This window comes from Octopus bimaculoides, chromosome Z, assembly GCF_046866305.1.
Source record: "Octopus bimaculoides isolate indiv1 chromosome Z, ASM4686630v1, whole genome shotgun sequence".
Classification (NCBI taxonomy): domain Eukaryota; kingdom Metazoa; phylum Mollusca; class Cephalopoda; order Octopoda; family Octopodidae; genus Octopus; species Octopus bimaculoides.
Window position 1 is genome coordinate 22,081,140 of NC_142944.1, and position 13,668 is coordinate 22,094,807.

Consider the following 13,668-nt stretch of genomic DNA (forward strand, 5'->3'; position numbering starts at 1 on the left):
AACCAAGAAATAAGCAGAGAATGTTGGCCTGTAGCAACTAACACAATTATTCTAAGTGACATTGCTGCAGTTACTGCTAATGTTTTCAGCTTGATTTTGGTAGAAATAGACAAGAACCTGTATGTAACTATGTTTGTGTGTGCATGCATGTGTGTATGTGTGTGTCTGCATGCGTGTATGTGTATATGTGTGTGTATGTGTGATACAGCTGCTACACACAGCTATGTCATGGCGAAAAAAAAATCTATCAGCTTGAAAACATAAACATACGCATATCTGTGTGAGTGTGTGTGTGTGCACGTTTTGATTTCAGCAATATACATACACGTATACATACGTTTATGCATCCGCACGCACGCACGCACACACGCATATATATATATATATATATATATATTTGCATTCATGTATGTATACCATAGATGCATGCATACGCACGCACATTTACATACACACACACATATACATGCACATACGTGTATACATCGTATGTATGTGTGTGTGTATATATATAAATATATACATATACATACATGTGTATACTCATACATGCATATACATTATCTATCTATCGAGTCATATATGCATGCATATATATATGTGTGTGTGTGTGTATACATATTCGCACACACACAAATGCATATATGCGTCTACATACATTCATACATACACTTATATGTATGCATACACACATGCACTTACATGAATGCATATATACATATGATGCATGCACACAGATGGGTGTGCATATATATATAATGGTATAAATAATTAACGGAAAGCAAAAGATAAGTTGCTATCATGCGAATAATGTATATATATATGTGCCTGTGTGTTTATATATCTATCTATCTATCTATAAATATATGTGTATATCTATCTATCTTTCTATATATATATATATATATATATATATATAGTGCAAGAAGGACTCATATATACACATACACACATACGCACTTGAAATGAAACCAATAGTACAGCTACCATAATTACAGTTAACCAACAACATCGCCGATAGTTTTCTGTGACCAATGGAATTTCTGGTGTGTTCTCTTGAGATTCCCTAATTAACAGCAGCGCATGCGCAAAGTCACTTTTGGATCCCTCCCCCTTCTACTTTAATTTCTTTTTCTTTTTTTCTCCTTTCTCTATCTCTATATCAACAACCAATTTCTTTCTTTCTTTCTTTCTTTTCTTTCTTTCTTTCTTTTCCTTTCTTTTCTTTTTCAAACAGTATTTTTCATCGTTCTCTTGTCGTCGTCGACTTATCTCTCTATATCTTTTCCATGTTCTTTCTTTCTCTTTCAATCTTTTCCCTCCTCCTGCCTCACTCATTCCACTAGCTCTATACCACCCCACCACCACCAACGACAACACTATCATCACCGACACCACCGCCATCATCATCATCATCATTGTTATTATTACTATAACTGCCACCAATCCCCCTCATCCGTCCTCCCTTCTGATGTGTCGCTCGCTTGACGCCCCTCCCTCCTTTCTCTTTCTCCCTCGCTATCTGCTATCACCCTCTCTCTACACCACCGTTGCTTCTGTTGCAGTATTTGCTCACTCCCTTCCCACTCCCTCCATCTACTCATCTCCTCCACCTCATACGCTCCCCTCACGCCGACTACCTCCCACCCCGCATCTCACAAGCTCTCACTGATACCCTATCCCTCCCACCCTCTCTCTCTGTGTCTTTCTTTCTTTTTCACTCTCTCACACATACACACACGCACTCACTCTCTCTCTCTCACTCACTCTGTCTCTCTTTTCTCCCCTCTCCCCTCCATCCTACTTCTCTCCGTCTTTCCCCACTGTCTTTCTACCTCGCTCTCACTCTAAAAATAACCATCAGCTAACTTGTATTCCCGTACTCACTTCGCTTTAACTTGGACGAAAAGAAAAGAAAAGAAAAGAAAGAAAAAGAAAAGAAAGGAAAAGAAAAAAAAGCACAATCTCCCTTTTTTTCTTTCTTCTCTCACTTTTAAATATAGAGCTCAAACCTGATGGTGAAGAGCACAACTTTCTGTTTCTACAAAGTATGTGAAGTCTTTGTTTTAGGAAGAAGGAAAAAAAAAACTTGTGGCTGTGTGGATATCATTCCAGGAACAGCTTACATGAAGTCCCCTGTTCTTAGGAATGTTTCATAGTTTGATAGTCGGATTCGCTCTGCTTACACCACAAGGCAAGTTGCGTTTCATGGTTATTGGCAGCCCTGCGCTACCGTCATCTGCTCGGATTAACCTTTGGAAGTTCCACTTCTTTGTCTCGGCCCTGTTCCTTCTTCCCGCGCTGAGAGTTTCCGATGCATCCGGCTACTTTGAGCTGCAACTTGACAAATTACAGAACAGCCGGGGAGAACTTGCAAACGGAAGCTGTTGTCGAGGGACGAGCAATGAATCGAACGTCTGTACACTCACTTGCAGGACGTACTTTCGAGTATGTCTTAAGGAATATCAGTCAATCGCCACCACCGGACGTTGTACGTTTGGAAATATTTCTAGCGAAGTCTTAGAAGGAAATTCCTTCATGTTCACACCGACACATACACATTCACCTCTCATTTTACAGTTTAATTTCTCTTGGACGGTAAGTAACAAAAGCGTAAATTGCATATTTATATTTCTAAGTTATATATATATATATATATATATATATATATATATATATATGAATGAGTGAAAGAGTGAGAGAGACAGAGAGAGAAAACGATTAGATTTTATGTCTATATATGTGTTATTATATATGTATATGTATTTGTATATATCCCTATATACGTGAGTGTGTGTGCGGGAATTTGATATTTATGTGTATATAAGTTTGCGCGTAAATTTCTGTACAACATACTATTATTGCCTTTGTTTCAGAAAAGCCATGTGAAATGTACACAAAGATATGTCTGCTGAGGCAGTACGCGCGTATGCAATACATACATACGTACACACAGACACAGAACAGAGAAAGTGAGAGAGAGAGAGAGAGCCCGACCCCCGTTTGCCACCCTCTTCCGCCACACTCTACGCACGCATACACACACAAAGCACCCCGTATCCCCATATACACCGCGCACGCGTTTCTCTGGCACGCGTTTGTGTTTGGCACGCGCGCATGTCCACCGAAAATGTATAACGCAATTAGCACGCTAGCACCAGCTTCCGCAGCACAAGCACTCGCGCTCGCACACATACTTACACATACATACTCGCACATTCATACACACACACTCACATCAATACATACACAACTATATAAACACACACACACACATTGCTGTAGTCAAACATATGTATCATAATAAAAGACATACACAACAAACATTTACGCACTCACACGCTCGCACAAATATAAGTGTGTGTATGTGCGTGCGTGTGTATATATATATATTTCACACTCATTCCCATATACCGCCATACACTCTCATAAAAAAAACGCACGCACACACTTGTACACACGTGTCCACATTATATATATATATATATATATATATATATATGTGCGTGTGTATTATTTTACAACCAAATATATCTGCTTACTTGGCATCGTTTAGCTATCTTAGTATTTTCGTTTTATCATCCTTATCATGGCTTTCATCGTTCTTTTTACTCTCCCCCTTCCTCTTTTTATCATGTTCACACACACATACATACGTATACACATACGTGTGTCTTTGTTCCCTTCCATACACGCGCGTGTGTGTGTCTCTGTGTTCGTATGTAACACAGATCTATTTAATTTACACATGAGTTGAGAAGAAAATGTGTAAACTAATGAGTAAGCTAAGTGAAAATAACCGTAACCGGGAATTGAAACAGCTTCGCGGATTCGGTTCGCCGGTTGCTCACCGCTATCCTTGGCGACAGTTACTCATACGCCTCAGTTGTTATAATTGGAGGGCCATTCAATCAGCTTTATATATATCTCCTCTTCTTTTACAAATAAATCATGAGTTATTTTTTCTTTTAAATTATACCCTTCTGGGTCTGAAAAATAAAATACCAGTCAAATACTGGTATCGATTACATCGATTTACACCAGCAATGTAAAGTTAGAAATCATCGTATTAAGTTAGATTGGCAGAATCGTTAGAGCGTCGGACAAAATGCATTGCGAAATTTCTTCCGGCTCTTTGCGTCCTGAGTTCAAATACCGCTGATGAACCCCGTCTTTTATCCCGTGGAAGGTGAATAAAAAAAAGTACTAAGGTAGATGGTATCAACTAATTTCCTCCCCTCAAAATTACGAACCCTCTGCCTAAAGAAGAAACATTTAATGGAAATAAATCTATCTCTTCAGCTCCGTTCTCTTTCTGTATCTCTGTTTCTGTCTGTTTGTCTCATTCTGACTGTGACAGTCACAATGAGTACCAGTGATATGTTGAGGTTGACTAGATCGCATTTCACTCTTTGTTACAAAAGCAATCGGCTTTGTTGTACAATACAAAAGAGATGTTTCTTTTTTCTGTTTCAAGTTATTTCGCTTTATGTTGCTAAATAGCCATGGGAAAGGCATGAACATCACGTATTCTCGTTTATCTATATAAACCTTTTTGCCTTCTGTGCTTAAGAAATTTGTCAGTGGTAAGTCTCCTGGAAACGACCGTTTTCTTGATTTGGTTATTTTCATTCCATTTACAACACATTGTCATTAGAAAAAGCATGAAATGCATGAACGTCACAGCATCCATCGAGAAGTAGAGTCTATACACATCCTTTCTCGCGGATTCGATTTCGAGGGTTTAATAAATTTCACTTAAATGTTGTTGATTTGGTAACAATAAACGATTAAATTTTCTCTCCCTTCTCTTAAAAAGCATTTTACTCTGCCGAAAAAAATACCGCCAGGGTATCATATTTCTCTCTTTGCCTTTTGTTAGTAAAATGAAGTACCAGTTAGATGTTAGGGTCGAGTTGATTGGTTATATTTTGTCTTACAAGCTTTGGCCGTTTGCCCAGTCTTAAGAAATTGTTCTTAAATAATGACGACAACGATAATTATGATCACGGTCATCATCGTAGTCAGAAAACTCAAGTCACATCCTGTTACAGTATTGAAGTTATTATTTCACTTGTTTTTTTTTTTTTAACAACAAACATTGCTTTCGTGACAAAGAGCTGCTACGTTTCAATTCCCTGTTACAAAGTCATCTTTAGACAGAAAACAAAAGCAGCGTAATCAACACATCAAATTTCATTCTCTAAGACGTTGCTACAAATTATTCAAATATTTTCCAAACTCCAGTCGTAATCATTTAATTTAATTAAACATACACACACATATTATTCTTTTAATCATTTATTATCTTTTTGGAAGATTGAAACTCGAAGCAATAAAGCTATAAGATAATAAATAGCTTGTGAATATTGGGTTTAAAAAACCCTTTGAATAGAAAATGCCGAAGGTTGCTCATAAAGCACGAACCCACATATATGTGTGTGTGTGTGTTGCTGATGTTCTTCGGAAAGGCATGAATTTCACAACCTTACATTATCTCTCACTTACGTACACTTCGTGTTTTAATAAAGAAAGAATGTTTTCACAAGCCTACGTGGTAAACAATTGTTTTTATCAAGTTTAAAAACTGATAAAATAACTTTCAACAGTTGGGGTTTTCTTGTGTGTTAACATGTCTGTGTGGATGTGTGCGTGTATTTATGTTTGTGTGTGTGCGTGAGTGCGCGCGCGTGTATGATTGCTGTGTGGCGGGAGGAGGAGGAGAAAGAGGTGTGCATGCGTGCATGTGTATGTGTATATACGACACTATATCACTATGTATAGCAGGAGGAGGAGGAGAAATAGGCGTGTGTGTGTGCGTGGTGTATGTACGACCGTGTATATGACTGCGTATAGCGGAAGGGGGAGAAGGAGGTGTGTGTTAACATTAGAGAGCGTGTCCGCGCGCGTGCTGGTTGGGGGAAAGCGTGAGGAGAGACGGCCTATAGCAGCGAAGTGAACGTGTGTACAGTAAGGGGAAGATGTGTGCGAAATACACGCAAGCACGCGCTCGTGTGTGTGTGTGTGTGTGTGCGCGTATGTATAGCAAGGTGAAGGTGTTTTGCATGATTGTGCATATAAGTGCAGCAGACAACGTGTATGTGATGCAAGATAAAAGTGTCTGAGAAAGAAAAGAACGTGTGTATGTGTGCATTACGAAAGTGTATGTGTGTGAGTATGCACGCAGGAAGGCGGAGTTGCCTTCCCGCGGCACTGCACACAATAATTGTAAACTATGTATATATATATACACAGCAACATGAAGTGTGTGTATATAGACATGGTTAACAAGCCTTCAAGTGGTCATTCGACCTGCTAAAAATAATACCTAAATCTCCATCAAATTAAACGGATGATTTAGTCTAAGCCTTTGGTCATAGTTTGGACCTGGGGGTAGATAATGACTGAAGGAGAAAAATACAATAAAAAAACAAGACCAAAGATGGTAATTAAAGGATTGGAATGTTGTAAGTACGGTCGGTTCGTATAGTCGTTAAAGTATCGAACAAAATTCCCTGTGATTTTTTTTTCTGCCTTGTACGTTCTGAGTTCAAATTCCGCTGAGGTCAACTTTGCCTTCTATCATTCCTGGAATCGATAAAATAAAGTACCAGTTAAGTATTGAGCTTAGTCTAACCGACTAACACCATCCCCTTAAAACTGCTGGCCTTTTGCCAACATTTGAAAGAATTATTATTAGAATTAGTAGTGATGGTACGGTCAGAAAAAAAATCCATTCGCAGCCAGAACCACCAACGAAAACTGGTCTCGTGATGGTCTCAGTGTTGGTGTGCAGATCAATGTCGTCTTAAAGCATGTAGAGATTGGGTAATTGCTGAAGAGAGTAAGGGCCCAATTCCGATCTATGTGTTGCTGTAAGGTCCAAGGAATTTGATTTGTTCGCAGGGATGGGGGAGGTTATAATGCTGCTATGAGGGCCTTGATGCAGACACACGAAATTGAACTAGAATAACTTTTCACGGAAGCAAATGCATCTTTTGAAGGTTTAACCTCCAAAATTGTTGAGTCGTCTACCCTTGCGATTTTGTGACGTCCGTCGCCTAATGTTGCTAAAAGGTTGGCATAATGTAAACCCTTCTACAATCACCCACCCACTGCCATCGAAACACTTTGTTATGACACAATAATGAGTAACTTCCATAAATTCTATCGTTTAGCAGATTACACTTCCAAGCCGAGATATTGTAGCAGAACCTTGCAGAGACGAAGCAATGACAGGTATATCGCAACTGCACGGACACATTCCAGAGAACTCTGACTACTAGTTGTGCGAACATCGATCAGACGTTTGGAATCACATGTAGGATAGATTTCACTATCGAACTTTGTGCACTGCGTGAAGATAGTTTTTATTATTTCACTTTGTGAAAATCGGTTTGAAAGTTTCGGTTCTCTCCTGGGTAGCTTATAGTAAAAACAGTTGGTGTGGTTGTCATGGCGATAAAGGTTGAAGGGGTGTCATTTATTCTATGATAAAATACATGCCAAAATTCTTTTTGTAGTACATCAAAGTAGCCCCCCCCCCCAATTGTTATTTCAAGAGATGCCATATTGATAAAAGAGATTCTCTGGTTTCATTTTTTAGGTTCAGTTACAGAATATAGTGGGCGAGGAGGAGAGCCCGCAAGGACAACATTAGGAATTCGGTTATAGTCTTTTCAAGGTAAAAGCCAAACACACACAGTGTGTGTACAAAAGAAGGCATATGTGTGTACGTGGTATATGTATGTACACACACACACACTCGTTTTAGCGTATTTTCCATCTTGTATGGTCAGACAAAATTCATTGAGGTAGATTTTCTACGGCTGGATTGCTCATCCTGGCGTCAACACTCACGTATCTAGGTATATATATATATATATATATATATATATATATATATATATATATATATATATACTGGGAGGCAGTCTGTATTATGTTTATATGTATATATCTGTGTAAATAAATAGATACATATCCATTTACATGTATTGGAAGTGCGCTTATGTATACATATATAGGCACATGAACATGTTATATATATATATATATATATATACTTGTACATATATATGCGTATATCTACACGTATACATATGCGTGTTAATGTACACGTGTATGTGTATCTGTACAGGTAAACGCGTTATGCGTGTTTATATATATGCGTGTGCATAGATATGTATTTTATATGTGTGTGTAGATTTGTGAATGTACATATATAAAGATGTATGTTCATAGAAATGTATATACATTGATTGTATGTATGTATGCGCATGTAAATAAAGGCTCAGGCGTAGCCCTGTGATATGAACAAATGCATGGCGGCACTACTTGAAAACAGAGGTCCCGATGCATCTACGTAACGATATGAAGGGGAGGGTTAGTTAGGGTTACGGTGTCATTACACGTCCATACAGCGTACATTTGAAATGTTTTGTACGTAACACCTGTATTTAAATAGCACCGGCATGGCTGTATGATGAAGTTTGCTTCCCAACCATGTGGTACTGGGTTCAATTATACCGCGCGGCACCTTCAGCAGGTGTCATCTATTATAGCTCCGGGCCTTGTGAACGGGTGAACGGGTTTGTAGATGGAAACTGAGAGAACCCCTTTGTGTGTGTATATGTTTGTTCCCCACCATGACTTAACGACGGCCGGTGTTGCTTTGTTTACCTCCTCGTAAATTAGCGGTTCGACAAAATAATATGTACTTGGCTTTAAACAAACGTAAAGTTCTGAGATCGATTTGCTCGACTGAAAACCTACAAGACAGTGCCCCAGTATAGCTGCGGTTTAATGATTAAAACAAGTAAGGAATAAAAGATAAACTCATACACATGTATACATGTACACACATATTTATATATATACTGTATGTTTGTATATCTTGTATATGTGTGTGTATATTATCGCCACACCCAATTCTGTTTCTTTGTATTTTCCTTTTTGGTGCTTTTATTGCCCATAAAGAAACGATTGAGGCTGAAAGGCATGAGGACATTTCTCTTTGGTAGAGCTCTCATTGACTTCAACTTTCCTTTGAAAAGGAAATTGAGAGTGGAGAGGGAAGTGCTGTCTTCGAGCGAGTTTATTGAAAGGTGGGTGAAAGATGCGAAAATGGCAAGAGTGGATGGTACCTCTCTAAGTGTAGACCTGTGAGTCGGAGAGAAGGAATTGGAGAGGGCACTTGCTCTTTGTGTTTCACGGAAACCTCGGACAGTAGGGTACCTCGATTATCCCTCGAGGCCCTACTGTACCTTGAGGGCCACATCGCTATCATCTTACCCGCTACTTTTTTTTTTAAAGCTTTGTATGCTAAGCATATGTTCCTTCTTTTTCAGTGTTCACCGTGTATACTTAATTTCTTTTTTTCCTTTTTTTTTATCATTTCATTATATGTAAACCCCCACACTTTATGTCTATGTATTGTCCCCCCCCTCATCCTTCGCCCTTGTGGCAAATAACTGAAATCATTATTATTATCATTATTATTAAGCAGTTGAATAGCTAGCTTCATGTGGTTTGGGGACCAGCTGGTTGCGCGGCGGCGGCGTGGCAGGTCAGCTGCGGCGGCGGCAACTGTTGGCTGCATGTCAGCACGATCGTTTCTTTTGTTGCTCTTGTTGTTGTTGTCAAGTTTTGTTAAGACACAAGTGTTGTGTATTTGTACGTGTGTGCATGCACTCTTGTATATATATATATACATGTGTTGGTTTCTATTATGTTTTTAATTTGTTTTGTTAAAACAAATGTTTTGAACCCTTATATCTTTGTTGGTCTTGTCGTAAATAATAATTATAGCACTTCCATCATATATATATATATATATATATATATATATATATATATACTAGCCCATTACCCGTCGTATGACGGGTTTACTTTGAAAGTATACTTTCGCTTTCATGGATATTATTAGGAAATATGACATACATGCATTAATTATAATCTTTTATAAAATTTCTTGGTGTTTTATACAAAATAATGAAATGAAAACTAATTTTTAAACGAAAATAAAATTGAATATATACAAATTTCTCATTTGTATATTTCTAACAATTATAAGCTATTATCTTTCAAAATTTTTAATATTTTGTTATAAACCCATCTCTGCAATTTTTTTTCGTTATGAAATTTGTATTTTTTCTGAAGGTTAAATGACCCTTGTCCTAAGTACCTCCTATGTTAACTCACAATAATCTCTCTCTCTCTCTCTCTCTCTCTCTCTCTCTCTCTCTCTCTCTCTCTCTCTCTCTCTCTCTCTCTCTCTCTCTCTCTCTCCCTGTGTCTATCTCTCCATCTCTCTATACTAAAGAATGACTGGAGATATCAACCATCTAACAACAACATTTATATCGGTTACTATTTAATTTTACACACATACACACACACATACAAAGCGATTTAAAAGTCCAGCTAACATTGACCTAACTCTCTATCGGTTACAAAGACGATTGGGCTAGTTGATTCGATCAATTGCACAACCTGCTCATGAAATTAATGTGCAAGTAGCTGAGCACTTCATAAGCATGCTCACCCTAAATGTAGTTCTCAGAGAGATTCAGTGTTTCACAAAATGTGACATGGTTTGGCCCTTTGAATTATAGGTACAACTCATTTTTCTTGTACATAAGTGGACTGCATCATCATCATCATCATCATCATCATCATCATCATCGTTTAACGTTCGCCTTCTATGCTAGCATGGGTTGGACGATTTGACTGAGGACTGGCGAACCAGATGGTGGCACCAGGCTCCAATCTGATCTGGCACGGTTTCTACAGCTGGATGCCCTTCCTAATGCCAACCACTCCGAGAGTGTAGTGGGTGCTTTTACATGCCACTGGCACGAGGGCCAGTCAGGCGGTACTGGCAACGGCCACGCTCAAAATGGTGTTTTTTACGTACCACCTGCATAGGAGCCAGTCCAGCGGCACTGGCAACGGCCTCGCTCGAATGTAAGGTGAAATAAAGTGTCTTTGCTCTAGGCACAACACACTGCCAGAAATCGAACTCGCAATCTCACGATTGTGATTCGAACACCCTAACCACTGAGGCACGCACCTTCCCCATCTAACATTAATATGAGCCGTATAACCTAACACCTGAGCTCAGTTGAGCTTCTCTCTGTACATCTCATCTCCCCATTTCATGCTTCCCTATTAGATTACCCAACTGACTGACATGATACCCGATCAACTTCCATGTTGTTTTTACTGCCAACCCTGCGGACCATTCCAAGTAGTGGAACAGGAATACCGTTAAATTCTGTCAGTTTATTAGTATAATGAATATAGTCACTTTTCTATTAACGTTTTTGTAAATTGTGTAAATAATAATAATAATAATCCTTTCTACTATAGACACAAGGTCTGAAATTGTTGGGGGGGGGGGAGACTAGTCGATTACATTGACCCCAGTGTTTTACTAGTACTTAATTTATCGACCTCAAAAGGATGAAAGGCAAAGTTAACACCGGCGGAATTTGAACTCAGAACGTAGCGATAGGCGAAATACCACTAAGCAATTTGTCCAGCATGCTAACGATTCTGTCAGCACACCGCCTTGCAGTAATAATAATAATAATAATAATATTTCAAATTTTGGCACTAGGCCAGCAATTTTAGGGATACGGAGTTTGTCCAAAACATTGATCTCCCAGTAGTTGACTGAAACTTGAGGACTGAAAACATAAGAAATCAGAATAAATGCCACTCAATATTTTGTCCCCCACACTAACAGTAAAACTACATTTATGATAATCAACTTTTGTATTTTACACACATGATATTCAAGACACGGCAGCATCATGTGATTTTGCTTACGAATAAGATGAACCATATTCAACAATATCTATTGAATATATAAATGCAATGCAGTTTCTACCGGTCTTTTGGCAACCAATCAAATCTTCATAACTAATCGCATTTCGATGCATGCATTAACAAATATTTTTGCTTTTATATTATCACACTACTTCCTTCCATCTTCAATTGTTTGAATAATGAGCAAACATGAAGCTCAGAGTAACGATTCAAAGTATTTCAGCATTTGAATATTGTGTGTGTGTTAACAGCCACACAAGTGCTGAATGATACATCACAAGTGTTTCAGGTAATATAAGTATAACCTTGATAATACACTTGTGTGTGTGTTTGTGTTTGTATTATCTTCATCATTATCATCATTTGCCACAAGTCGTTGGTATTTGTCTACACGATTAGAATATAACCAAACATAGGCGCAGGAGTGGCTGTGTGGTAAGTAGCTTGCTTACCAACCACATGGTTCCGGGTTCAGTCCCAGTACATGGCACTTTGGGCAAGTGTCTTCTACTATAGCCTCGGGCCGACCAAAGCCTTGTGATTGGATTTGGTAGACGGAAACTGAAAGAAGCCCGTTGTATATATGTATATATATATGTATGTATGTGTTTGTGTGTCTGTGTTTGTCCCCCCCCCCCCAACATCGCTTGAAAACCGATGCTGGTGTGTTTATGTCCCCGTAACTTAGCGGTTCGGCAAAAGACACCGATAGAATAAATACTAGGCTTCCAAAGAATAAGTCCTGGGGTCGATTTGCTCGACTAAAAGCGGTGCTCCAGCATAGCCACAGTCAAATGACTGAAACGAGTAAAAGAGTAAACTTCTCCTGGTTTCCATCTTCAGCAGTTGTGGTCTAGTGTGGTACCCGTCAAAAGGGACGGGGTTTATTGTTATCTGCTTCAGTATGTGTTTGTATTTATGTTTCAGACATTGCTTCATTCTTCTTCACGTGTTTTAGTAATTTTTTTTTTACTTCTTTCAGTTATCCTTTTTGTTTTCGCTCACACTTCTTTATTATTCTGAGTGACTCACAATTCATCGACCCTTCTTTGTATATCAATTTCGTTCTCTATATATTATGCAGCTGTAAAGTTGCTCAAGCGATTAAAGAGTTTTCTGCGTTGCACTCAAATTCAGATAATGTATGAAACTATTGACTCTTGTATCACGTTGTAGCTGTATAAAAAAAAAAAAAATACATATACACACTTATGTATTGAATCATCTTTCTATTGTTTGTCTAAAACACACACACAGACATTTTGAGATGTTTGTTTTACTTAAATATTTTAGTCATTAGACTGCGGCCATACTGGAGCTCCGTTTTGAGGAATTTTAGCCAAACTAATCATCTCAGTACATATCATTTTTAAAGCCTGATATTTATTCTATCGGTCTTTTTGACTAAACCTCTATGTTACGATAATATCAACACATCAAAATCAGTTGTCAAGCTGTGGATGGAGATACACAGAGACACACACACACAAATATGATGGTCTTCTTTCAGTTTCCACTCACAAGGCTTTGGTTGCCACGAGGCTATACGAAAAGACACCTGCCCAAGTTGTCACGCACTGAACCTAGAACCATGTAGTTATGAAGCAAACTTCTTACCACACAACCAAGCCTGCTGCAATATATTGTGTGTTGAAATACAGTCTATGCTTGAATCATCAGACACTGATGTTTCAACTTCATTTGTTCTCCTCAGTGACGAGCAACTCTTCGTAGATAAATCTGAGCGAAGTTGAAATATTAGTTTCGATATAGAATTCGGTAAGCAAAATATTCACCCGAAGAATTTTGTCACTGACAGAATGTCGTCAGCAG

At 38.5% G+C, this 13,668-nt stretch overlaps 1 protein-coding gene across 1 annotated transcript in view; it reads left to right on the forward strand.

The window, feature by feature from the left end:
• The first annotated feature begins 1,205 nt into the window (after positions 1-1,205).
• LOC149132169 (protein jagged-1-like) overlaps positions 1,206-13,668 on the forward strand; it is a 163,036-nt gene continuing 150,573 nt past the window's right edge. Inside the window, exon 1 of the mRNA XM_089364968.1 lies at positions 1,206-2,598. Coding sequence (XP_089221094.1) covers positions 2,149-2,598 — 450 coding nt within the window. The 5' untranslated portion in view covers positions 1,206-2,148. The remainder of the gene's footprint in view (positions 2,599-13,668) is intronic.